Source organism: Pezoporus flaviventris, unplaced genomic scaffold, assembly GCF_033815535.1.
Source record: "Pezoporus flaviventris isolate CSIRO_AGI_PZ_B2104156 unplaced genomic scaffold, CSIRO_AGI_Pfla_v1 ptg000108l, whole genome shotgun sequence".
NCBI lineage: Eukaryota > Metazoa > Chordata > Aves > Psittaciformes > Psittacidae > Pezoporus > Pezoporus flaviventris.
The window spans coordinates 897,959-922,534 of NW_026892656.1; the positions used below are offsets into that span (position 1 = coordinate 897,959).

At 40.6% G+C, this 24,576-nt stretch overlaps 1 protein-coding gene and 1 long non-coding RNA gene across 6 annotated transcripts in view; both read right to left on the reverse strand.

Moving 5' to 3' along the window:
• RFX3 (regulatory factor X3) overlaps window positions 1-24,576 on the reverse strand; it is a 115,405-nt gene that overhangs the window by 60,794 nt on the left and 30,035 nt on the right. For 4 of the 5 annotated variants that reach the window (XM_061477788.1, XM_061477787.1, XM_061477785.1 and 1 more), the window contains exon 2: window positions 3,673-3,797. In XM_061477788.1, the coding sequence (XP_061333772.1) occupies window positions 3,673-3,789 (117 nt within the window). In that variant the 5' untranslated portion in view covers window positions 3,790-3,797. Of the gene's footprint in view, window positions 1-3,672; window positions 3,798-6,573; window positions 6,592-24,576 lie in introns of those variants that run through there. The other variant, XM_061477789.1, reaches the window with a different exon arrangement.
• On the reverse strand, window positions 23,316-24,130 carry LOC133281898 (uncharacterized). The gene is made up of 2 exons (XR_009747594.1): window positions 23,677-24,130; window positions 23,316-23,546 (listed from the first exon to the last, which is right to left on the reverse strand). It is a non-coding gene; the product is annotated as an uncharacterized LOC133281898 (long non-coding RNA).

Consider the following 24,576-nt stretch of genomic DNA (forward strand, 5'->3'; position numbering starts at 1 on the left):
ATTTTGATTAGCAGAAGTGTCTCCATCTTCAGTAAATGATAGAATGCTTTATGAACGTGATGGCCATTATGTATAGTGAATATGGAGAAATGATTTGCTCAACTTCCGATGCATGGATATACTTTTATGAAAGAAATTATATGACTATTTTTAGTTTTATTTCTCCAATTCTTCCACATTGCATGGCATAAACTACAAGCTGAGTTTTGAATCCTTAGAAGTTTACTGCACTGTGTTTAAGAGTGCTTGTTGAAAAAGAGATGATACATTAGTGAAAAATCCTCATATCTGAGGAAACAAATGACTCAGGCTGTTAGAACATCATTTAATTACACTTCCACCTTTTTGGTCTTATTCTTGGAGCTTTTTGCTTACATGTGGATGTGTTTATTCCCTTATCATTCCCATCTATCCCATCTCAACATTAACAGTGGCTGGGCTGCATGAATCCCACTGCCAACAGTGCCATTTTTACAAGAGGGGAAGCCCAGGTTTTCATTAATAGTACCCTTTTTTCCCTATGCTTGAAGTATCACAGCAGACTTATATGAGCTCCATATTTATACCAGCTATATGCAAATTAGAGATCTGTTTTATCTGAAAATATCAAAAGTTACTCTTTCACTGTTTGCTCAGAAGATGCTTCAGTAGAAACACAGCTATAGAAAAAAGGCTCTTAGTCCACCATTCACTTATTCAGCTTACTCTTCTTCAGGGCAAAAATGCTACATTTTGAAAAAGATACACATTTTGTGAGAATAAATGAAATACTGATGCCTTGTAAACAACCCCAAATTGATGCTTGCATTTAAGTATGGTGCATATACAGGAATGGAAACATAGGAAACAAAGACCTCACTAGGAAAAATTAAATACTATACAATGCTTTAATATTAATGCATAAAAAACCCCTCCTAAATGGCATTTTTCACTAAAAAGTACTAATAAACTACTGTAAACATCATACAGATGTTTCAGCTCATGCCAATTTGTATGTGCACAGGAACTTGCATTACAGTATTTTTGAGTTTAACCAAATTCAAGAAACACTCTATTGTTTTAGTAAATTATATTCACAAGAGAATATAATCCTAATGTGAGTGTTCACGTGTATTTTGGATACAGCTGGCATTATTACGTCTTTCATAAACAGCAGAAAAAAGTTAAAGCATATGTTTTATACTACGCACCTAAAACCTTCCCTCCAACTTTCAACACTGATAACTTTTAATGTTCAGAAATAGTAAGCTCTTCCTCTGCCATCAAAAGAACGACTTGATGAAATTAACACTCTCCTGATTTTCTTTAGGCAAATTAGCCCTATCAAATGTACATAAAGCCAATATTAACTTCAGGCAAATGCAACCTATAAGCAGATAATTCCTGAGGGCAGATCACACCTACAGTTTCCTCAATATGCTGATTGTTTCAATGTTTGATATTCCTTCCTTTTTTTTAACTCTACAATTAAAATTAGCTATCCTGCCCACATTCTTCATCTCATTTCCTGCTGGCACACCACATATTTTCACACTTCCTTTCCTCCTTGCCACACATCCACTTCCATAATCTGTCCTCTCTCTACACAGATCTCCTATGCATGCCATGTTTTAATCACTGCAATACTGTCTGCATTGGATTTCCCAACATTCTTGTTGCATCTTCAATCCCTGCAAATTTTGTAGATTATCCTCTTCCTTGGCTAGTTTGATCCCTTAGCTTTCCATTCTGAAACATTATGCTTAATGCTATGAGCAATGTTCAGAGTCAACAGAAGAGATAAAGTCTAACATCCCCCCAAGGACAACAATAAAAAAAAAAATCCAGAATAATGATAGAGCATTCAATGAAAGGGAATACTCAAAGCAGCAGTACCAAAAGAGATGCATGTAAGGTTTTACAGGGACAGTTTTACATACTCAGTGCAACCAAAAGAAAAAAAATCACTTTCCTATTCTCATTAAGTTGTAATCAAGCAAGAAAAAAACTCAGTATAATCCTGGGCTTCTGAGTTTTGACACAAGTATTACATTAATAAAGGACAACTGGAATACCTTTCTATATGCCACTAACTGGTTACCAATCTTCAATGAGTCATACTTATCAGTACTTCACACGGATAAAACTCAGTATTTAATATTAGACCATCGAAAATATATCCTGTTTGCTTAAAACAAGCAAATGTGCAGCATACCAAATTGCCACCTTTTATCTGAACAGCTAAAATACAGGAAACACAAAGAAAAAATCACATAAACTACATCTATTAAACATCTGTCATCATGAAAGAACATAAAAATCAGACAAATTATCCAAATGGTATTTCATGAAGAATTTTTCAGCTTCATAAATGCTACAAAATAGTTAGACAAAATTTCCTACAAAGGTTAGCTGAGTTAAAGGAAGCTGCAATCAAAACCTAGCATAGTATTTAAAAGCCTTCATCCTAATCCACATTAAAGTAAAAAGACAGTAAGCTATTTTACTGTCTGAAGTCAAGAGAAAATATTTCAAACAATTCTTGACTCACTAGTGATGCATTCTGAGCAAATACACGAAGGCATTTAAATAAAATATTTAATTCCATTTCAATGCTCTTCTGAATATTTATTGTTTTTAAAAAAGCTTGCATCCTAAAAGATACATGAAGACATAAGCAGAAATGATAGGAATGAAACTATGAGACATTATAAATAGAATCTGTGCATCAGGGAAAAATTGTCACTGAAATGTATGAGACCGTGGAACACAGTGAAAAAATAAAAATGTATCACCTGGAATTTTAGAACTGAACTTAATAAATGCTGAAGAATTAAATTTAGGGAAAAGTGCTTCACTGGCACAGAAACAAATTACATTATTTAATAAACTATGTACTGTTCTCATATCATTCTGAAACTTTAAAGTCAGTTTTTGATTAAAAACAACATCAGACTATCACCCAGAGTACTAATCACATGGACACCTGATTTCTGTATATTCCAGAAAAGTCTTGGGACAGCTGAAATGGCTTTTCACATTCAGTTTCTGTTTTCTACCCCTATACTTTTCCTTTTTTTGTCGCTATTTTATTCTGCAACCACACCTTCCAAAGCCTGTGTGTGCTGCATAGGTAAGTGTCTCATGTAACAGGTGTGCACTGTGCTGGCTGCTACAAAAGTCTTCTTACATCCCTGGGAAATTCACATCATGAACTACACCACAAATACCTCCATGAGATTATGCAAAGATCTGCAGGGATTCAAGCCTAGCAATGCAAAGGACAGTGCTTTTCATTTTTACATTTGTATTGCACTTACCTAGATGTCCAAATGAAAGGAGGAATTATATAGCCAATAATATCAGAAACATATTCATTGCTCATTGCTTAATGGAAAAAATACTCAGTAACATAAATGAAAGTAAATTTCTATGAGCTATTACGTGAATTCCACAATAACCTACATTAGAATCATGTAGGTGTACTACTCAGGCTTGTCAGATGTCCTAGGCAAGGAATAGATCCTGAAAAGAGCTTGCCTTTGTAAGGCTACTTTAATTCCAGGTAAATAAAATTGATAAAAGCAGAGCAGAAGAGTTCACTTAGCAGCATCGTACAAAATAAGAGTTCTTTAATACATTGTGAAGAATCATCCGTCCTGATTTTTCTTCCCAAAAATAACAGCCACCTACCTGTTGCTGAACTGGTACTTGCTGAACTACCTGTGTGGGCACTGCTGCCTGGCCAGCCACAGATGTCTGTAAAGTCACAGTTGAACCTGTATCCGCCCCAGTCTCCGATGTCTGCATTGTGATTTCTGAATAAAATTAAGACATAAAATTAAAATGTTAAGTGTTTTGGTGATTTTTTTTTTTTTTGGCACTTTTATTAGGATACTAATTCGTTGCTTATCTGTATTTGGATCTTAAAATTAGTTAATACCAATCTTGATATAAGACAAAGGGTTTTTACCCCTACTAGCATGTAAGTTGGTGCAAATGGGTTTTTATCTTACTTATATTCAAAATACCTTTTATTTACATGTGCAGAAACATGCATAATTTCTCTGAGTTTCATCACTTTAGGAAAAACTCAGAAAAATCAACATAGAATCTTCTCTCAGTGTGAAAATAACTGGTTAACATTCAAAAATTTTTCTCTGTCCTACTGAATTATGCTAAAAACACCATACATTCAAATTCAAAGTTAAACTTCTAGAAGGCCACAGAATGAAGGGCTGTAATCCAGAAAGCAAGTTCTGAAGAGCATTTAATGAGTCATGTGAAAAAGCAACTCAAATAACTTTCAGTAGAAAGTATTAAAGCAACCACTAAAGTTAAAATCTGAGAAGAAACTTTTGACACAAAAACAATATAGAAATACACAGATGGTAGACAAGTGTCTAGGATCATGACCCTGACATTTGAAGGGAACAGTGGAAACCTAAGTTGAATACAGAAATGGTTCAAGACACAAGGGAAATGCCTTACAAAGAAAATTCATCAGAAAGGATCACTTCTGATTTCATAGGAAACAGACTGTGAACTGCAGGATTCCTCAATTTTACACAGGAGAAATGACAGTAAAATTGAGTGGCTGACAAACCGAACTTAATTAAAAAACAGGAGTTAGACTTTTTAAATTGTTATTATTACTTCTTCTAAGCAGTGGATGATTAATCAATGAAAATGATAGCCAAATTGAGGCAGAGTCAGCTGATTATTCTGCTGCAAAAATCGATTTCTGGAAATTTTTGTCATCATCCTGGTCATTTATAATAGTCTTAACTGAGTATATGAATTTACTATTTTGTATATGAGCAATATTATTTCCTTTGCTTTTGCTTTTACTCCTCATAGCTCTAGATCAGGTTGTGAGAATGTGATTTACTCCACAATAGCTGTGGGGGTGAGTTCTTGATCCAGTCTGATTTAACGCTGTCATTAATTAATAAAGGCCTGCACAGAGGCACAGATAGAACTGAATCTGGGTGGGTTCCAATATTAAGAAAAAAAAAAAAAAGTCAAAAGAAGTCACTACGGGGAAAATAGGCAAAGGAAATGAGACTCATCCTAGAAAAACTCAGGCTAGTACCACAGGGATAAAATAACTGGAATTATCCAAATGGAGACCAATGATGAGTGGTGTTCCGCAGAGGAACATATTGGAACCATCTCTGTCATTCATCAGTGACAGAGACAGTGGGATCGAGCACACCATCAGCAGGTTTGCAGACAACACCAAGCTGAGTGGTGCAGCTGACATGCCTGAGGGACAGGACACCATTCAGAGGGACCTTGATAAGCTTGAGAAGTGGGCCCAGGGTAACACCATGAGGTTCAACAAGGCCAAGTGCAACGTCCCTAGTGCACCTGGGTTGGGGCAACCCCCAGAATCAATACAGGCTTGGGTATGAAGGGACTGAAGGTACCCCTGAGGAGGACTTGGGGGTACTGAGTGATGAAAAGCTGGACATAGCACAGCAATATGTGCTTACAGCGCAGAAATCCAACCGTATGCGGGGCTGTATCACAAGAAGCATGGCAAGCAGGTCAAAGGAGGTGATTCTCCCCTCTACTCTGCTCTCGTGAGACCCCACCAGGAGTACTGCATTCAGCTCTAGAGTCCCCAGCACAGGAAAAATATGGACCTGCTTGAGTAAGCCCAGAGGTGGGCCACAAAAATTATCAGAGGGCTGGAGCACCTCTCCTATGGAGACAGGATGAGACAGATGGGCTTGTTCAGCCTGGTGAAGAGAAGGCTCAGGGGAGACCTTATTGTGGCCTTTTAATACCTAAAGGGGCTTATAAGAAAGATGGGGGAAGACTTTTTAGCAGGGCCTTTTCTGACAGGACAGTGGGTAATGGTTTTAAACTAAAGGAGGGTAGATTCAGACTCAGTATAAAGAAAAGATATTTTATTATGAAGGTGGTGAAATACTGGAACAGGTTGCCCAGACAAGCTGTGGATGCCCTACCCATAGAACCATTCACAGTCAGGTTGGCAGGGGTTCTGAGCAACCAGCTCTGGTTGAAAATGTCCCTGCTGATTGCAGGGGGGGTGGACTAGACGACATTTAAAGGTCTCTTCCAACCCAAACTATTCTACAATTCTGTGATTCTATGTTTACTGTAAAGTAGTAAATTTCCTACCTTTTTTTTGCCTATAGAAAATACTGTATATAATCCAGAATAAATTTATTTAATGCTAAAATCAGTATCACAGTCCTGGTATCAGACCACCCCAACTGAAAACCAACAGTTTTTCCCTTCATTCCAATATTAACAGGAATATTCAACTTCCAGTAATAACATCCTGAAAGAGTATGTTAGTTACTTTCCGAGTAACGAATGGTATACAATCATCTTAAATTTCTGTAGATAAATTAACAAGACATTTGTCCACATAAGACATCCTTAAATGCAACAGACCAAACTCATGAACGATGTAAATGTGTGAGCTTAAATAAATTGTCAGATTTAGAAAACTATTTTTTTGCAAACAAAGGCAAAAGGGGACCTATACTTTATACATCTATGAATAAACATATATATATATATGGAAATAATAGATATATAAAAAATAATAATCACTGTAGCATATATTTCTTTTATTGAGATTTTGAAGGAATTTTCTTGGTCAAAAGTAATGGATTGAGAAAAAAGTAAAGATGATTAGTTAGTTAAGGTGAAGATATATACATAATAAATAATAATCACCATAATAGTGATCATTGTACGGTTTGAAGAGCATCACAGCACAGCTCAATGAGCTATCAAGTACTTTCTGGAGTCTCCAAAACATAACAAATGACATAAACAATGGTAACTAACATTCCTAATGTTATAAGAATGAGTGAGCATTTTAGTTTTAAACTGAATTTGAATAATTCATGATTTACTCAGTTCTTACCCAGTACAAAGCCACTGCAAACAAAACCTAAGTTGTAAAAATATTAACACTCTTAAAGGAACAAATACAATGAAACTGGCTTTTAAGTGAAACTGTGAACAGCAAATTACATTTAACTAACTTTTAAATTATCTTTCACTTAATGACATTTTAATAAATAAATATGCTTCCTATTTAGAGTGCAAAGCTAACTGTTACTTAAGAAAGGCTAATTTCTTCATATTGAAATTGTTGGGAAAATAATCTCCTTTCAATTGCTATTTTCCACAATCACACATAAAAGTCATTGGACAATGTTTTATGCATAAATACTGAAAAATACAGAAAAGAAAAAAGTGTAGTCTCAACAGCGCTGTTTGGGCAGCAAAACTTTCAAAAGCATCAGAATAATCCTATGTATATGTCTACTTACTTAGGCATGTACCTTCACCTTAACTAATTAATCACCTTTACTTTTTTCTCAGTCCATTACCTTTGAAAATTCTTTCTAAATTTAAGTAAAAAAACAACCAGTTTGTCTGAGCAACCCTGCTCTCACTTGTATATATAACCCTGACAAAAACATTGGCAAGCTGGCAGAATAGTGGAAATCAAAAGATAAGCACTGAGTAACTTCCTAAACCACCTCTTTGTTATAAAACCACTTCCAGTCAGTTTCAGAGCACAATTCAACAGGTCATTTTAAGCCAGCAATTCCAACAATCATTCAAGATACTGCAGCTTCTATGCAAAGCAAACCTGAACAGCTGAAAGGAATTAAAAGGCATTGTTTTATACCTGCCTTTGGCTTTACTTGACTATATATTGTTTCATGGTTACTGTGTACAAACATGTCAACCACTGCAAGGGGAAGAAATGCTGCTGCAGGTAAATACACTTTTGACTGGTGAGAGACTGTTCTGTACTGCCATGTATCTGTTAATTGCTCTGTCATATGTCAGGCAGTCCTTGATCATTGCAGCTGCAATTCAAGATGCTTGAGATACCAGAGCCAGGTACTTTCATCTAAGTGAGGAACAGGATGTGTTCATTTTCTTGCAGCACTCATCATGGATCGTGCTGGCTGACACCAGCGTTAGCAATTTAATAAAAAGGGAGCAGCTTCACTGTAAGAACAGAGGATACTTTGGTTGAAAACCAGATATCAGTGCTGTGAAGAAGCTTTGAGAAAGGCAGACTACCAGTGCCCATGGTCTCCTGGTAGGCACTGAGGGGTACCAATGGGGATAGTCAAGGAATTAAGATATTCTCTGCCCACTCCTGGAACTGACAATGTCCAGAGCCATACCACAGAATCACAGAATCAATCAGGTTGAAAAAGACCTTTAAGATCTTCTCCTATGAGAAGAGGAAAGAGTTGAAAGAGTTGGGGTTATTGAGTCTGGAGAAGACTCTTGGCAGACATTCTTGTGGCCTTTCAGTTCTTGAAAGGGGCCTGTAAGAAAGACTGGGAGAGACTTTTTATCACTGTCACAACAGAACAAGGGGTGATGGTTTTAAACTGAAAGAGGGGAGTTTCAGGCTGGATGTGCGGAAGAAATTCTTTACAATGAGGGTGGTAAAACACTGGCACAGGTGGCCCAGAGAGGTGCCACCCCTGGAGACATTCAAGACCAGGCTGGATGGTTCTGGGCAACCTGATCTCATTGAAGATGTCCCTCCTCGTTGCAGGGGAGTGGACTAGATGACATTTGAAGATCCTTCCAACCCAAATTATTCTATGAATCTACGCCAAGTCCATTAAACCATGTCACTAAGGGCCTCATCTACACTGTTTTGAACACTGCCAGGGATGGTGATCCCACCACTTCCCTGGGAAGCCTGTTCTAATACCCGATCATGCTTTTGTGAAGAAATTTTTCCTAATATCCTGTCTAAACCTGCCCTGGCACAGCTTGAGGCCATTACCTCTTGTCCTGTCACTGGTTACTTGGAGAAGAGACTAGCCACCTCCTCTCTCTATCCTCCTTTCAGGTGTAGAGACCAATATGGTTGCCCCTGAACCTCCTCTTCTCTAGACTAAACAGCCCCAGTTCCCTTGGCTGCTCCTCATCAGACTTGTGCTCCAGATCCTTCACCAGCTTCACTGTCCTTCTCTGGACCAGCTTCAGTACCTCAATGTCCCTCTTGAAGTGAGGAGCCCAGAACTGAACACAGGTTTCAAGGTGCAGCTTCACCAGCGCTGAGTACAGAGCGATGATCACTGCCCTGGCCCTGCTGGCCACACTATTGCTGATACAGGCCAGGATGCCATTTGCCTTCTTGGTTGCCTGGGCACAGGCTGGATCATGTTGAGCTCCGTCAGTCAGCACCCTCAGGTCCTTTTCCACCAAGCAGCTTTCTAGAACTCTTCCCCAAGCCTGGAGCATTGCATGGGGGTGTTGTGGCCCAAATGCAGGACCTGGCACTTTGCCTTGTTGAACCTCATATGATTGGCCTCAGCCCATCAATCCAGCTTGTCCACATCCCTCTGCAGAGCCTTCCTATACTTCAGGTGATCAATATTCCCACCCAAATTGGAGTTATCTGAACCTTACTGTGGATGCACTCGATTCCATCATCCAGATCACCAATAAAGATATTAAACAGAACTGGCCAAATAACTGAGGGGTGCCCTGCGGGACACCACTAGTGACCAGTCACCAACTACATGTGATACCATTTACCACCACTCTTTGGGCTCGGCCATCCAGCCAGTTTCCAACCCAGCGATGAATCCTCCTATCCAGGCCACGAGCAGCCAATTTCTCCAGAAGAATGCTGTAGGAGACAGTGTCAAATGCTCTACTTAAGTTCAAATAGACAATGTCCACACCCCTTCCCTCATCAACCAAGTGGGTCATCTTATTGTAGGAGATCAGGTTGGTCAAGCAGGACCTGCCCTTCATGACCCCATGCTGACTGAGCCTGATCCCTCCATTTTCCCACATGTGCTTTTTGATCTCACTCAGGATCATCTGCTCCATGACCTTCCTCAGCACTGAGCTCAGGCTGACAGGCCTGTAGTTCCCAGGGTCATCCTTCCTGCCCTTTTTGTAGAGAGCTGTCATGTTGTTCAGCCTCCAACCCTCTGGGACCTCCCCACTATACCAGGACTGCTGATGGATGATGGAGAATGGCTTAGCAAGCTCCTCTGACAGCTTCTTCAGCACTCTTTGTGGAACCCATCTGCCCCTATAGACTTGCATATGCCTAAGTGGAGCAGGAGGTCACTAACCATTTCTTCCTGAATTATGGGGACCTCAATCAGTTCCCCGTCTGCCATCCAGCTCAGAGAACTGAATGCCCTGAGGATGTCTGGTGTGACTATTAAAGACTGAGGCAAAGGCAGCATTAAGTACCTCAGCCTTTTCCTCATCCTCAGTCACTAGGTTTCCCTCAGTGTCCAGTAGAAGATGGAGGTTCTCCTTGGCCCTCCTTTTGTTGCTAATATATTTGTAAAAGTACTTACTATCTTTTATGGCAGTGGCCAGATTTAGTTCCATCTGTGCCTTTACCTTTCTAACTTTCTCTCTACATAACTTAACAACATCCTTGTACTTTTCATAGGGTGACACTCCCTTCTTCCACAGCTGATAAATTCTCTCATTTCTCCTGAGTTCCAGCAGTATCTCCCTGTTCAGCCACATTGGCTTCTTCCCCACCAGTTTGACTGTCAGCCCATGGGGACTGCCTGCTTCTGTGCCTTAAAGATTTCATTCTTGAAGAGTGTCTGGCCTTCCCTTTGTCCTTCAGTAATATTTCTCAACAAATTCTGCCAACCAGCATCCTAAACAGGCCAAAGTCAGCCCTCCGGAAGTCTAAGGTGGAGGTTTTGCTGACCTTCTTCCAGACTTCTCCAAGGATTGAGAATTCAGTCATTTAGTGATGGGTTTGCCCAAGATGGCCTCCAACCATCTATCACATCACCCACCAGTCCTTCTCTGTGATCAGCAATCTAGCCAGGCATCTCCCCTAGTTGGCTCACTAACCAGCTGTGTTAAGAAGGTAGCTTCCACACCTCTCAGAACCTCGTGGAATGTTTCTTCTCTGCTGTGTTGTGCTTCCAGCAGACATCTGGTAGGTTGAAGTCCCCCATGAGAACAATGGGAAGCAATCCTGAAACTTGTCCCAGTTGTTTGAAGAACACTTCACCTGTAGCTTCATCCTGACTAGGTGGTTTATAACAGACTCCTACCAGGATATCAGCTTGGTTGGCCTCCCCCCGATCTCCACCCACAAACATTCAGCCTTCTCACTCACAACACTGAGTTCCAGGCAGTTGATGCACTCCCTGACATACAACACAACCCCACCACCTCTTTTTCCTTGCTCATCCCTCCTGAAGAGCCTGTCACCATCAGCAGCACTCCAATCATGTGACTCATTCCGTCACACTTCTGTGATGGTGACTGTGTCATCGTTTTCCTACTGAACAATGGCTTCCAGCTTCTCCTGTCTGTTGCCCTGCACAGATGCATTTAAGTTGTCCTGTGGATCTGGACTCCAACAGCGACACGCTATCCCGCAGCTCACGTCTAGTGAGCTTGGTGTTATCCCCTTCAAACCTAGTTTAAAGCTCTCTCTATGAGCTCTGCTAGCTCTGGGGCTAGAATCCTTTTCCCCCTTTGGGACAGGCATACCCCATCTGCTGCCAGCATGACAAGTGCTGTGTAAACTGATTCATGGTCAAAACCCCAAAATTCTGATGCTGATACCAGTCACGGAGCCCGGAATTAATTAGTGAGATTTTTCTGATGTAACCATTGTCATTGATTGTGACTGGCAGAGATAAGAGAAAACTATTTGGGTTACTGAACCCTGAACTAGTCACTCCAAGAACCTGAAGTTCTTCTTGAGTCCCCTCAGGCTTCTTGTTGATGAGACTTCCTCCTTGCCCACCTGAAAGTCTAGTAAAGGACAGTAATCATTAGGCCATATCAGATGAGAGAGTTTTATGGTGACATCCCTTACCCTGGCCCCAAGGAGGCAGAAGACTTCCATGTGAGTTGGGTCAGGTCAGCATATCGGAACCTCTGTTCCTCTCATGGTGGAGTCATCAATCACAACCACTCTTCTTTTTTCCCTAGCAGAGTTGGTCATGATACAAGGCAATGTCTGACTCATGTGTGGAGAGACTTCTAACCTGGAAGATCCCTTATCTATTTCATTATCTTCCTGACACTCAAATACCAGGGCCTCCAATATTGTACCTCTGGTAGATACCCTTGTAGAGGGGTACCTGGAAAGATGACATAAGCTGGGAGATAATACACCATCTAGTCTGAGGAGTAACCTATTTCCAACCTCTCCTGTCTCTTAGGTGCCCTCCATCTGCATGGTGGGAAGACGGTAAGGGACCCTTAATTTATTTTGGGTAGCTGGCTTGCTTCATGCAGGGATGGCAGAGTGCAGCTCCAACAATTAATCTTCTCCTCTGATTCCCTTAAGTTCCTTAGCTGTCCCACTTCTTCCTGTTGCTCTGCCACCATGCAGAGCAAATCAGCAACCTGGTCATACCTTGCACTACTACCATCTAACATCACTGACAGGCTTTGGAACTCACTACAGCCAGATGTAGCTGGCTACATATTTTGAGGGATCTCTGTCTGGGTCACCACGTACCTTCTTGCCAGTAGAGAGAACTTGGTTTTTTGCCCTTCTGCCACAAGATTACCACTCTTGAGCACACTGAAACACATGAGTGAGAATCCAGGGTTCTATGAGAGAGAACCCCCCAAGAGAACTGAAAAGGACCCAGAGAACCCCATCGCCCAGCCTAGAACTACCCACTATTTAGCTGGCACTGCTACACTGACTTACCAAACTTCAGACTATGTCATGCCATGCACAGGACAGGAAAGCCACATTATATGTAAACTGCACATACACTTCTGATTGAAACGTTTTGGTGACCAAGTTCACTTTATCTCCACTCTGTCAATTTGGTGACAACCCTATATTTAAGCATAGAATCCAATGTGCTTATCTACCTCAGAACTGTAAAACACTTTTATTAACAATCTGATAGGTTAACTGGTTGCTCTATAGACTGACTTATCAGTGGGTAAACTAAGATAGCAAAGTATGGTTGTGAAATATTTTTAAAACTTTACCATCAGTTTTGCCTAAACAGAAATAAACCAAATGACCTAATATCAATGTATTCTAGTGTTTAGGTTGCTTCTATTAATCTGCTTGAAATCAATACCCTAGATACAATTATTTTCTGTAGCTTACTATGCAGTACTGATTTTTCCTTGCAGATGCCACACAGTATGTTTGATAGTAAACCTTCATCACCTTCATATTCACTGAAAGCTTTTCTAGAACCACATTAGTGAGGCATCAGTACTGAGCAGTTACACCGACACACTTCTATAGGCTAAACAAAGGCTCTCAATTTTTCACTGGTACTGCATATGAAATAAAAGAACTGCATATTACAGCAGAAAAGACTTCATCCTTGCCTAATGGGATTGTCAGGTGTATCTCAAGCAACAGATGAATGTTTGATAAAGATCCTTTTTTATTCTGGCTAATTAAGCAGCTGGGCACACCCGTCTGTTAATGGATTTCCTTTGTATAGCCAGTGCTTGTTGCTTGATGTGAATCTAAGCTAAACAGGCCACATTCTGAAAGAAGGCTGATTAACCCCTCCAACTGGGAAGAAAATATTGCGAAGCCTAGCTGCTGAATGTGAAAAGATTGATATTTCTTCAGTCTAACTGCCAGAACTCAGGCAAAGTTCTGATTATCGCTTTCCTGTTCAACTACGCCTTTCATGTATATTCTATGCAATTTCATATTGTCTGTTAAGTTGCCAAAAGAGTTCTTAATACACTTAAATTCTCCGTTGGAATCCTTCTGTTTCTTAGACTTGAAATACCAAGACTGAATGTTTTAAGTCTAATTTGATCAATTACTTATCTAATAAGACTGTTAAAATGTGTCAGATTAATGATTACTATTTATTTTGTTCCTGGACTACTTCACCCTGAACTTACTTTTTTTAAGCTACCACAGTTTGCAAAGTTTTGTTCAGCTACATATGTCTTATTGTCTAGATCAAAGAATGCAGCAGGCTTTAATTCAATGCAGAAAATAAAACCCTGTAATTTACTTTCTATTGCAGCAGGAAGCTTCTTTTTTCTCTTCTAGAATGCTAAATAAAACATCACAGAAGGTAAAGTGATTTAGATCTCGTAATCACATGCAGTAATGGCAGGCTTTTAATAGTCAGAATAAAAGGCTAATCTTAAGATCTTATTTATTTATAATGATGAATCACCAATATACTCATTAAGAATTTCTGGCAACATAATGTGTTTCACAATAAAGGAAATTTTTTTAGAACATCAAGTTTCAAAAAGTAATACAGAATGCTTGGTTCCTGCACAACAGTATAAATGGAAACAAGTTTCAGTAATACCCTAGTTTCAAATAAGCAATACTTTTCAATTTTTATGTAAAGTTTTATAAATAATTGCCTTAAAAAAAGTATTGTTATGAATTTGAAGGAACCATTTAAATGTGTTAGGAGTAAAGCAAAAGGCACATGATATTCTGGGGAGGGGAAAGAAGCGGGAAGAATAATATGAATAGTTTCGAGATATAAACATATTTTCATGTTAGAACACCAGTTTCGCACTAAACATTATTTATTTGTCCTCTCTCAAGGTTTTTAGGAATACCAAGGCAGGCAGCTAAACTTGGCTGATAAAAGGACTAGTTGATAAATATTTCAGTTAGCAACATGACTTTCATTTTTTTTTTAGCTTTTCACAGATTTATGGGATGAAGAACAGTTAACTGAATGGCACAGAATGAAGTATAGAAACTGATTGTCTGGACTCATATATACTTTCCAACAGCAAAACTGTACAACAGCAGAAAAACAGAAGGGGGAAGTGCAGAGAGATACATGCTGGAACAGAACAATGCAAGTGGGTAACTCTGTACTCCTTCAAAATTCAGAAGATCAAAAAGCAATGTCTTGGCAATAAAATTATTAAGTACCTAAGAACAGTACTAGTCAACAATTGTCACAGTTGAATTCCATTATTTCCAGATCACAGACAGCACATGGATGCTTAGTCTGAATGACTACTTCATGACTCTCTTACTTTGTACTATTTTTACCTGCAAAAACTTAAAAATTCTACTTACTCTTGGTGGGCAACGTATCAGTACTTCATATCAGCCCTACCTATCAATACACATCAGTAACAAGATTACATTCACAAATAACAGGACAAAACTTCTGAGTTTTTGCTGTGACAAGACTAGCAACTGCAACTGTTATATGAAACAAAACTAGCAAACCGTAAAACAATTATATCCATGCTATTCCAAGGCATGAGTTTGTCTACTGGACATTCTGTGAGTGAAAAAGCCCTGGTAATGTTCTTCATCCTGGGTAAATCGGTGTGAAGAGGAGGGCACTGATACTGTGTGTCAGCAATTGTCTGTGGAACTGGCACCGGCAACAGGGCTTTGGTTTCTATGACCACAGGATCTTCCTTGAGTGTAACGTCTGCTTAGGAGAGATAGTATCCACCTGACCAAGTGCAGTAGAGGTTACCTTTGCCAGCAGGATGGCTGCTAACTTAAACCAGGAACAAGGAGGGGAGAGAAAGAGTTGCCAGCAGCCCTGTGAAGGATGGACAGCACTGACAAGCAAAGGGCCTGGGGTCATGTGAGTGAAAGAAAAATACATAATCAACAAAAGGAGGCTTAAGCACGGTCACCTCAAGCATCTGTATCTGATCAAGTGAGTAGCTACAAGGCATCTTATGAAAAAAACACCCAGCCCCTCTCTGTGAGATCAGTATGCCAAGGTGCCTCTCTAAAGCACTGATGCATCAACTGGTGTACAAATGGGTCACACACAACATGGTGAATAAACAAAAATTAGAGACCTGTGTGCATTTGCATTTACAGGACCTGTAACCCTGTAGGGATCATAGAGATGTGGTGGTATGGCTGACACAACTGGAGTGCAGCAATGGATGAATACAAGCTACCTGAAATAACAGTGTGTTCCTTTTAGAAATTAAAATGCCTTCAGGAAACAATCTTCACATGGAAGAAGTTCAGGGGACCTTCTTTGTTGGGATGCATAGCTTCTTGTGTTTAACCAGAAACAAGTATGGATAAAAAGAAATTACAGAACATTTCTGTAAATTCAGTGTGTTTTCTAAGTTAATGTTCACACTGCTGAGTCAAATACATTGTGGCTTTTAAGGCAGTTATTCACGTCTATCTACCTTAAATGACATTCAGGTACTTTTCATATACTGAGGCACCTGTCTTCAATATAGCAACGTAACTTTCATGGGCTGGGACAAGCCTGTTCACTAACTCCTGAAAGTATCTCCTCCTGAAAGTATCTCTATGCAGAATGATAACTACAATATCAAATGAAACTTCTAGCTTGAGCCAAGATCTTAACTCTACTCCACAACTAATATTAGCAGAATTAAAGTCTAACATGTATAATGCTACTTCTTCACATTTTTCAAAATACCTGATGTCCTTCCCAGTATCTGGTGCAGTGCCGTGTTTTGGATTTAGTCTGAGAACACACTGATAACACACTAATGTTTTAGCTGTCGTTCAGCAGCGCTTACTCCCATCAAGGACTTTTCAGTCTCTTGTGCTCTGCCAGTGAGGAAGGCCACGAGAAGCTGGGAGAAAGCAGAGACAGGACACCTGACCCGAACTAGCCAAAGGGGTATTCCACACCACAGCACTTCATGCCCAGTATATAAACTGGGGGCGCTGGCTGTGAGGGGCTAATCAACTGTCTCAGGTCTTGGCCTCCATCAGCAAACGGTGAGCAATCATACTGTGCATCACTTGTCTTTCTTGAATTTTATTCCTCTCTTTCTGTTCTCTCACTTTTCATTACAATCAGTATTAATTTTTACTTTATTTCAATAATTAAACTGTTCTTAATGGCCATTTTTTCCAGTTCTCCCCATCCTATGGTGGATTGGAGGAGGAGGGGGGGATAAGTGAGCAGCTGATGGTACTTAATTGCTGGCTGGGGTTAAAGCACAGCACAGCAAAATGTTATTTTATGAAATTTCATTCTGGATTTGCCTGTTGGTCCAAGGCAGAGTGGGAAGAGGACAAAGTGCAATAGTTGAAGCACTGGCAATCACCCCTCAAGGCACTTTGCTTAATAGCCAGTGCTTTCTAAGGAAGAATGTACAAGCAAGGATCACCACCTGTACAAAACATCTTCTGTTAGTTCTGCATCAGTCATACAGCTCTGAAAGTAGATCTAGATTTTGCTTCAGAAGCGAGTTCTGTTCCTTGGGTTTTGTTGTTTCCCCCCCCCCCCCCCCCAAGATTATAATGTGCTACAGTTCTTTTGTAGAAAGTGTAACTGTGAACTTAATACTAACAAAACAAATAAGAAGTCAAAACATTACAGCTGGAGACATCTGCTTTATAAATAGAAAGAACAATATTTATAGAAAATATTTTCTGTTGTCTGTATGTTACCCCTGTGTTACAAATTTTCTGTTTGTGATGCTTCCTGGGTTACTTTTACAGGAATCACTGTGAATCACAGTTGCTGTCCCAGAGGTTGAAAGGGAACTGGTCAAAGCAGGGCTACTACCCACAGCTTTCTGCCCAGGATCATGTCTGGAACTGAGACTCTGTGCCCATCCTTGGTCACCCTCACTAAGAAAGCTTTTGCCCATGTTCAAAGGGCTATTTTCTCACCAGATACCAAAAGAAGGAAACACTTCACACCTTGATTATTGCCCAATAATCCATTACCCATCACTGCAGCAGTAGTAAAAAAAACAGGGGACAGATGATAATCCAGGGTTCTACGGGAGGAGTGAAGCAGCCAAATAAATCAGAATGGCGCAAATAGAGAGATAAACATGGGTTTCACACAGTAATGATCTCACCATATCAAGTTCAGGTTCCCATTAATACCATTTGCTAAAATAGAATTTATAACCACTAGATAGTAAAGAGGGCTTAGAATGATAAAAAACGTTGAAAGCTGTTAAAAGGCTATGCACAGCTATTTAGAGCTTTCAGGAAGCTGAAAGTTGTCAAATATTAAAACTCACCTTTAAATTTAGGAATATATACACAATAAAAGGCTAAACAGCTAAATGTAAAACCTAGCATGTTCCTGCTATGCTACATTAAAGAACAGATCTAAAAGAAAATTCTGAATCTGACCAAAAAAAAAGAAAAAAAGAAGAGAAACAACTTTCCCTTTATTTTGAACAACATAAAATTTAATTCAAGGTCCATCCAACAGAAAATTACCAGATTCCAAATAGCTGAAGCTTTGTTTTTTTTTTAATTAGGGATGCATATATCTCAATACTTCTTAATTTTCTGAAAAATTGAAATACAGCTCTGAGATTTGACAATCTTAGTTAAAACCACTGCTGACACACTGGAAGTTATTTGGAGAAGTATGTTCTAAATGTATCAGGGTTAAGGTCTGGAAAACATGTAACAGAAAAGATGAAGAATTATGCAAAACCTATTCAGTTACTGAAGTTACAGTTATCTTTTATCTATGGAAATACCAAGAAAGCAGATTTCAACAAGAATGCAATGACACTAGTAAATAAAAACATTAGTTCAAACAAGCAAGCTAAAGCAAATCTTGTCCCTACTGAACTAACAGACACGTAAACAGGCTTACAACTGGGATATCTGAAGGATTAATGAAGGAATAATTACATGTAATCTGCTTATGTAATCAATGAATAGACTTGATAAAATCTCACCAGTTTCTCCTATTACTTTCTTTCTCAACCTGCAATGTTATTTTGCAAGATAAGGATGTATGTCATTTTGCTCAGCGAGTTAGTGATTACTCCTGCTAAAGAAGGAAAGACCGGATAAACCTTTCACTGGAGCTTTCCTTTTCTGTATGAAGACCTATTTGTGAAACATATCCTTTTAGTCTTGGTCTCAGACATAACGCTGCTGGCTTTGAAAGCTGTATTAAGAAAACCAGAATAATCTTGTTTGCCTTACACCCAGGCACCTAAAATGACTATTTGAATTAGATTTGGAAGTACAGTATTTTGTCATATTTGCTTGCTTGGCATAGTCTGCATGTATTTGAAGGAAAAAGATAACTGGAAAGCAGTCGGCAATATCCCTCTGAAAAAAAAAAAAAAAAAAAAGCAAACCAGAATGACCAACACCCGCGAGGTTACCGTTGGACCAGACTGAGCTTGGCCCACAGACAAGTGTTAAACTCTAGTGACACCCAGTGGAATGAAAAGCAGTAACACTGCTTAGGGCATTGCCATACTTGAAGATGCTCAAAAGCCATCTCTGCAGGTTTCCCGCTACAGACAAGGGGTGAGCCCTTCTCCTCTGGCAGCTCTTGGAGGAGCCAAGTCAGGATGCTCTATTGGCATTAAGGATTCCTCACCTGCATTGCTGCGCTACCCATTGCTGAGTCTTTGTGCTCAGGCACAACAATCCCTTCCCCAGAAATCATCAAAACATGGCAAACAACCCATTAAGCAGGGGCTTTGCCCACCTGGGGTGCTTGCTGTCCTCACTAGGTGGTGGCTGGGGTGCAGCCCAGAGACTCCTGTAATGACCCCAATGTTACTGCTCTGCAGCAGGTGCAGGCTCTGTCGCAATGCATTTGGTCCAGGTCTCCTGAGCATGCAAACACAGAGCACACAACCTCCTGTGTGTGGACTTCCTCTGCTGTGTTCCTGAATAGACTTGGCTAGCGTGGGTGCTGCAAATCCTGTACAGCTGCTGACCCAGGTCTGTTGGCTTGAGGGCGCAGGGGCTCTTGATGCCACTGAAGGCTCCCAGCCAGTTCCTCCATGTTCTGCCTTCTGCAGGTACATTATTAGCATGAGTCATGCTGGCTGTCCGGGGGAGAGTGCAAGGGGTGGAGGTCCTGAAATGGGGGACAGCATGCCTGGGAGATGGTGGGAGAGGCAGGCACATGTAGAAGGCAGCCCATGGGGCTGGCTGGCCACTTTCCAGCCTGCTAGGAGACCCTTCAGGGGGCACTGCCTCCCCTCTCTCACCACTTTCCAGGGCTTGCTTTGCTGTTCCACTCCTGGTGCATGAAAAGTCCAGGCATTTTGCATGTCTCTTGGCAGGACATGGCATCGGGTGCTGAGAAGGACAGTGACTCTGCTACAATGGCCGATACAAAGCTGCCACAGCAGGAGACTGCAGCAAATGGCCTGTGCCCCATCTGCCTGAACCCCATTGATGACACAGCCTACATCGATCCCTGCTTTCATGCCTTCTGCTTTCACTGCATCAAGCAGTGGGCTGACATGGCAGCTACGTGTCCACTCTGCAGGTGGCCAATCAAGACCATCCTGCACACGGCAAGGTCAGATGACGAGGACTAGGAGTCCATGGCCAGCTTGCACACCTGCTGGATGTGGTGGGTGACCACGCAGAGGGCATACAGCAGGTCCTCATAGCAGCGCCACCACCTGCGCCCAAGGCTCAGCAACAAATACCTGCAACCACTAAAAGGGAGCCTCCAACAAAGAATTGAGCTCCAGGGACCTCCACTCCTGCACTTCTGCCCAACCAGCACCTGGCCGATGCTGATGATAGATATGCTCACCCTCAATGTGCAAGAGATGGAAACTCACTTCACAGACATTGAATAAAGATACAACAGCTTTCAGAGTTCGTTTTTAAACCTCAGTTTGTACTACCCTCAGTATGTGAACACATTAATTTTAGAGAACATGCAATGTTATCTCCCCTTCTAAAGCTTCCAAAGGTAAAAGTTGGATTTGCGCTATGTAAACTATTGTAGAAATAAAAGCTGTCACTTTGCTATGAGAGAGACCACAAAAAAATCACCTTGCACAGTGTAACTCTACACCTTTTAAAATAAGTCATAAAGAGCAGAATCAACACATGCAACACTCCTGACGCTTGTAACACAGCAACCTGCCAAGATCCAGTACACTCTGCAAACTCCATAGAGTCTACTGCTTTTATGTGTCCATTCTGAATGGGAAGTTTATAACAAAGCAGATAGGTAAATTAAACCAGGTTTACAAATGCACCCATTTTATCAGTGAAATTAGTTATTGTAATGACCCGTGAAAGCCATTTGGCTCAGGCAGCGTGCAGTGCACTACCTCTAAATCAATAAACATCCCATACCTTTAGCTTGTCTCCTGCAAACAGCAGCCATGTGATCAGGAAAGGCAAGACAACAAAATCCCCTTGAGGCAGTCAGGGATGTGCCAAAGCACAGCTCCAGGATTGTACCCAAAGAAAAGCATGATGGCCAGCATCAGGGAGTGTCCTGAAAGCTCAGGAAAGGAAAAGGATGCAGGAAGGTTGGAGAGACATATACAAGCAGTACGAGGACGGTGCTCATCCTGGAAGAGACACTGCACCTCAGCACCCAAAAGGAGATCTGTCCCCTCCACCTGTCACCAGCACCACTTGGCCCCAAACTCCCTCACCTTCTGTGAATGTCACTAGCTTTTCTCCCTCCATCCCCTCCTTTTTGACCACCATTTTGCCATTGCTATCCCCTGCATCAACACAGAGCACCCTGGGAGTGTCTGGAGCAGCTGCTCCCAGTGGTTTGCCCAAAGCTCCTTTAAGCTTGGGCAATGTTGGAACGTTTTACCAATACCCTGGTTGTGGTGAATGTAACAGGTAACACAGCAAAACAGGATCTCTTGGAACAACTAAGGTGAATGAGAACCGAGAAGCACCATACACACCGTGTTTCAAAAGAAAGCTACCTAAAAAGCTTGATGCCTTACCCTGTAGTATTTAGGGTAACACTTATCACAAAAACTTTCAACTTTGATGTCTATATTGCCCATTTTTAAAACAATTGAAGGAATAGTTGAAGACCACACACATAAACTTTAAGTTGGGTTCTAAGCTTTATTTACACCATGCATTTATGAATAGCATTACAAGAGATAAAGAAAAGGATTTTCATCCATTCTACGCTGTTTTCTTTATGACATGATATAGGCAACGGCAACAGCTGAGGAGCTGATAGCTGAAGCTCTATTGTGGAGGTTAGTAGAAAGGTTAGTACATTACACCAACACCCGAGGGATGGCAGTAACAGGATTTCTGCAATGGTGCTGCCATGCATTATCCAGCCATGTCTTGCCTTGCTATTTCAAAGATGCTGTCTTCACTGAGGTTATTCCTTTTGTGCAGGTATTGCATTTTTGCCAACTTCCCATCCTACTTGCAGAACAGATCCAGGAGCCCCACCAAATCTATGGTGAAGTTACTTCTGTGAGAAAATTCTGATTTTTGCTGGCTAGCATAAGGTAGAAACTGCCACCTGCCACCCTTATTTTACCCCCACTCCCAACTCTAACCACTACATGTCCTGGATATGGGCTGCTGCTTCTTTCTTATTTTCAACTTTTGCAGCAATGATTTTGTCAGTTTTGTAGATTCTTGTCCTTCCTGTCCTCCCCTGAAGTTCTTCAGGGCCAAAGGTCCCCTCCATTGCTTTATGACCATTGCACATGAAACCTACTCCCTTCCCACAGTTTCTGCTATTGAGAAGACTTCACTCAAAAATATCTGATGACAACCTTTCTTAAATATCTCTTGTTACAACCACTGTGATATAGTCTCACTTTTTCAGCAAAGGCACATATTCTTTGATTTTAAAATAAATTCTGGGATTTGATTTTCCAAACCTTCACAGAGTTTAAAGGGACCACATTCACAGGCCTGGCTCTGATAGCTCTGTGGAAGCTATGGTTATATAGCCCTTTATAGAACCTGGTAACATGTCAATCAGCAAAACATATTGCACACTAAAATATTTCCACATTTTAGTTTCAAGCAACACTTAGTACACTCTGCAAAAAGTAAACTTTTGCTTTGTTGATAGTAACGAGATGGTGATCACTGAACAAGCTGTTAAAGCAGTATAAGGCTGGCTTTAAAAAAAAAAAAAAATCTTTTTACCATCAGTCTGTAATTTCTGATATGTGTACTGCCCACTAAAAATCACTTTACAAGCGTCTGGTATATCAGAACTCATTCTGCCATGGCAGAGACATTCTTGTGTAGTATGTCTAGCACTGTACTTAAGCTGTACTTAACAGTAGTGTCATGTTTGGAAAACTACTGCACATACACCAAGTCTGCTAATATAGAGCATCCACCTCTGCCACAAGCACCTTGTCTCATAAAGTGCTTTCTTGGTGGCTTGCATAAGGTGCAGGTATCCTGGTTTGCAAATTAAGTTGCCACTTAGCTCCAGTTCGTATCAACAGCTGGGCTTTCAGTAGCTTCTAAAATGGTATTTCTATCTCCGAAGCTTCCCACTTCCCCAGGAGTGTAGCAAATGCACTTAAAGGGAAGTGATATGGACATCTCTATTGACACACCATCATTACACACACATAAGAAATTAACACTTCACCATGACTCAATTAATGCAAAAAGATACTTTATTAATGGTTATGATGGGTGTCAGTCATTAGTGAGGCTTTTCCAAGGATTTTGTTGTTTGGGTTTTTTTACCCCACTCCTCCACGAAAGCCACTGTCCTCTCTCTGATCATTCTTTAACTGCTGCAGGCCTGTATGGGAACACTTCTGTCTTCTACCTCCTCAGCTAGTTGGCTAGAGCTTTTTAAATGTCCTGTAAGGACATTAACCTAAGGATAAGGAAACAGATATAGCTCAAGCCTGTACCTCACAGTGATATAAAAGGTACCGCAATGTTCCCCCAAAGCAGTGGGCTAAAGCAACTCCCACCAGCACTTCTCCTTTTTCTGTGAAACTTACTTGGGGATTGTTTCCTGATTCACAGGCCTATCAGATGGCTGTTCCGCTTCATGTGGTCTTTTTTTCAGGAGTCCTGCTGGGGTTTGTCCTCATTGTCTCCACACCCATTTCTTCTCAAGTTGGAAATTTGTTCTGGATTTCCACTTTTGCAGAGAGCAATGCCTGTGTCTTGCAACACAGTGGAAAGCCTCAAAGCTGCACCGGCAATAAACAGATTGTCTGGTGCCAAATGTGGAGCTCCAGGACTGGGCTCCTCTTTGTACTTTGCAGGGGACACACAGGGGCCCCTTGGTGGGCAATCTCTGAAGACAGGCAAGTAGTCCCACTTGATTGTACCCCTCTCCTCACCCTGCCCTCCTCATACCCCCTCCTTGTCCTCTTGTACCTCCCTCCACCCAAACATGTCAGGATTTGTTCATTAGACTTGTGAAGTAGAGGGCACCAACCTACTTTACCAGAGTTGGAAAGGACCTTAAAAATCATCTAGCTCCAAACCCCCTTCATAGGCAGGGACACCTTCCACTAGTTCAGGTATGTTGTTATTTAATTACTTTATATTCACATTTAAACTTTAATTTCATTAGCTCTAAAAAATATTTTTTATACATTTCACACATACACTTTTAGGTAGAGAGAGATATATTTAATTTATGTACCTTTACACTATATAAAGTATATAGATCTATATTGTATATAATACTTCTGTAAAGCTACATATAAGGTTGATCAAAGTATAAGTAAAATACATAGTTTTACTTCTTCATAAAGGATTTTATATCTAGATTTACTATGCATATACATACATATAAATGCATATATATTTGTATCTAGGAATTTTGTGGTCCAAAGGAAGTAAGCAGCCAGCTGGAAAGTATGTTCAGGTCACATGCCTTTGATGCT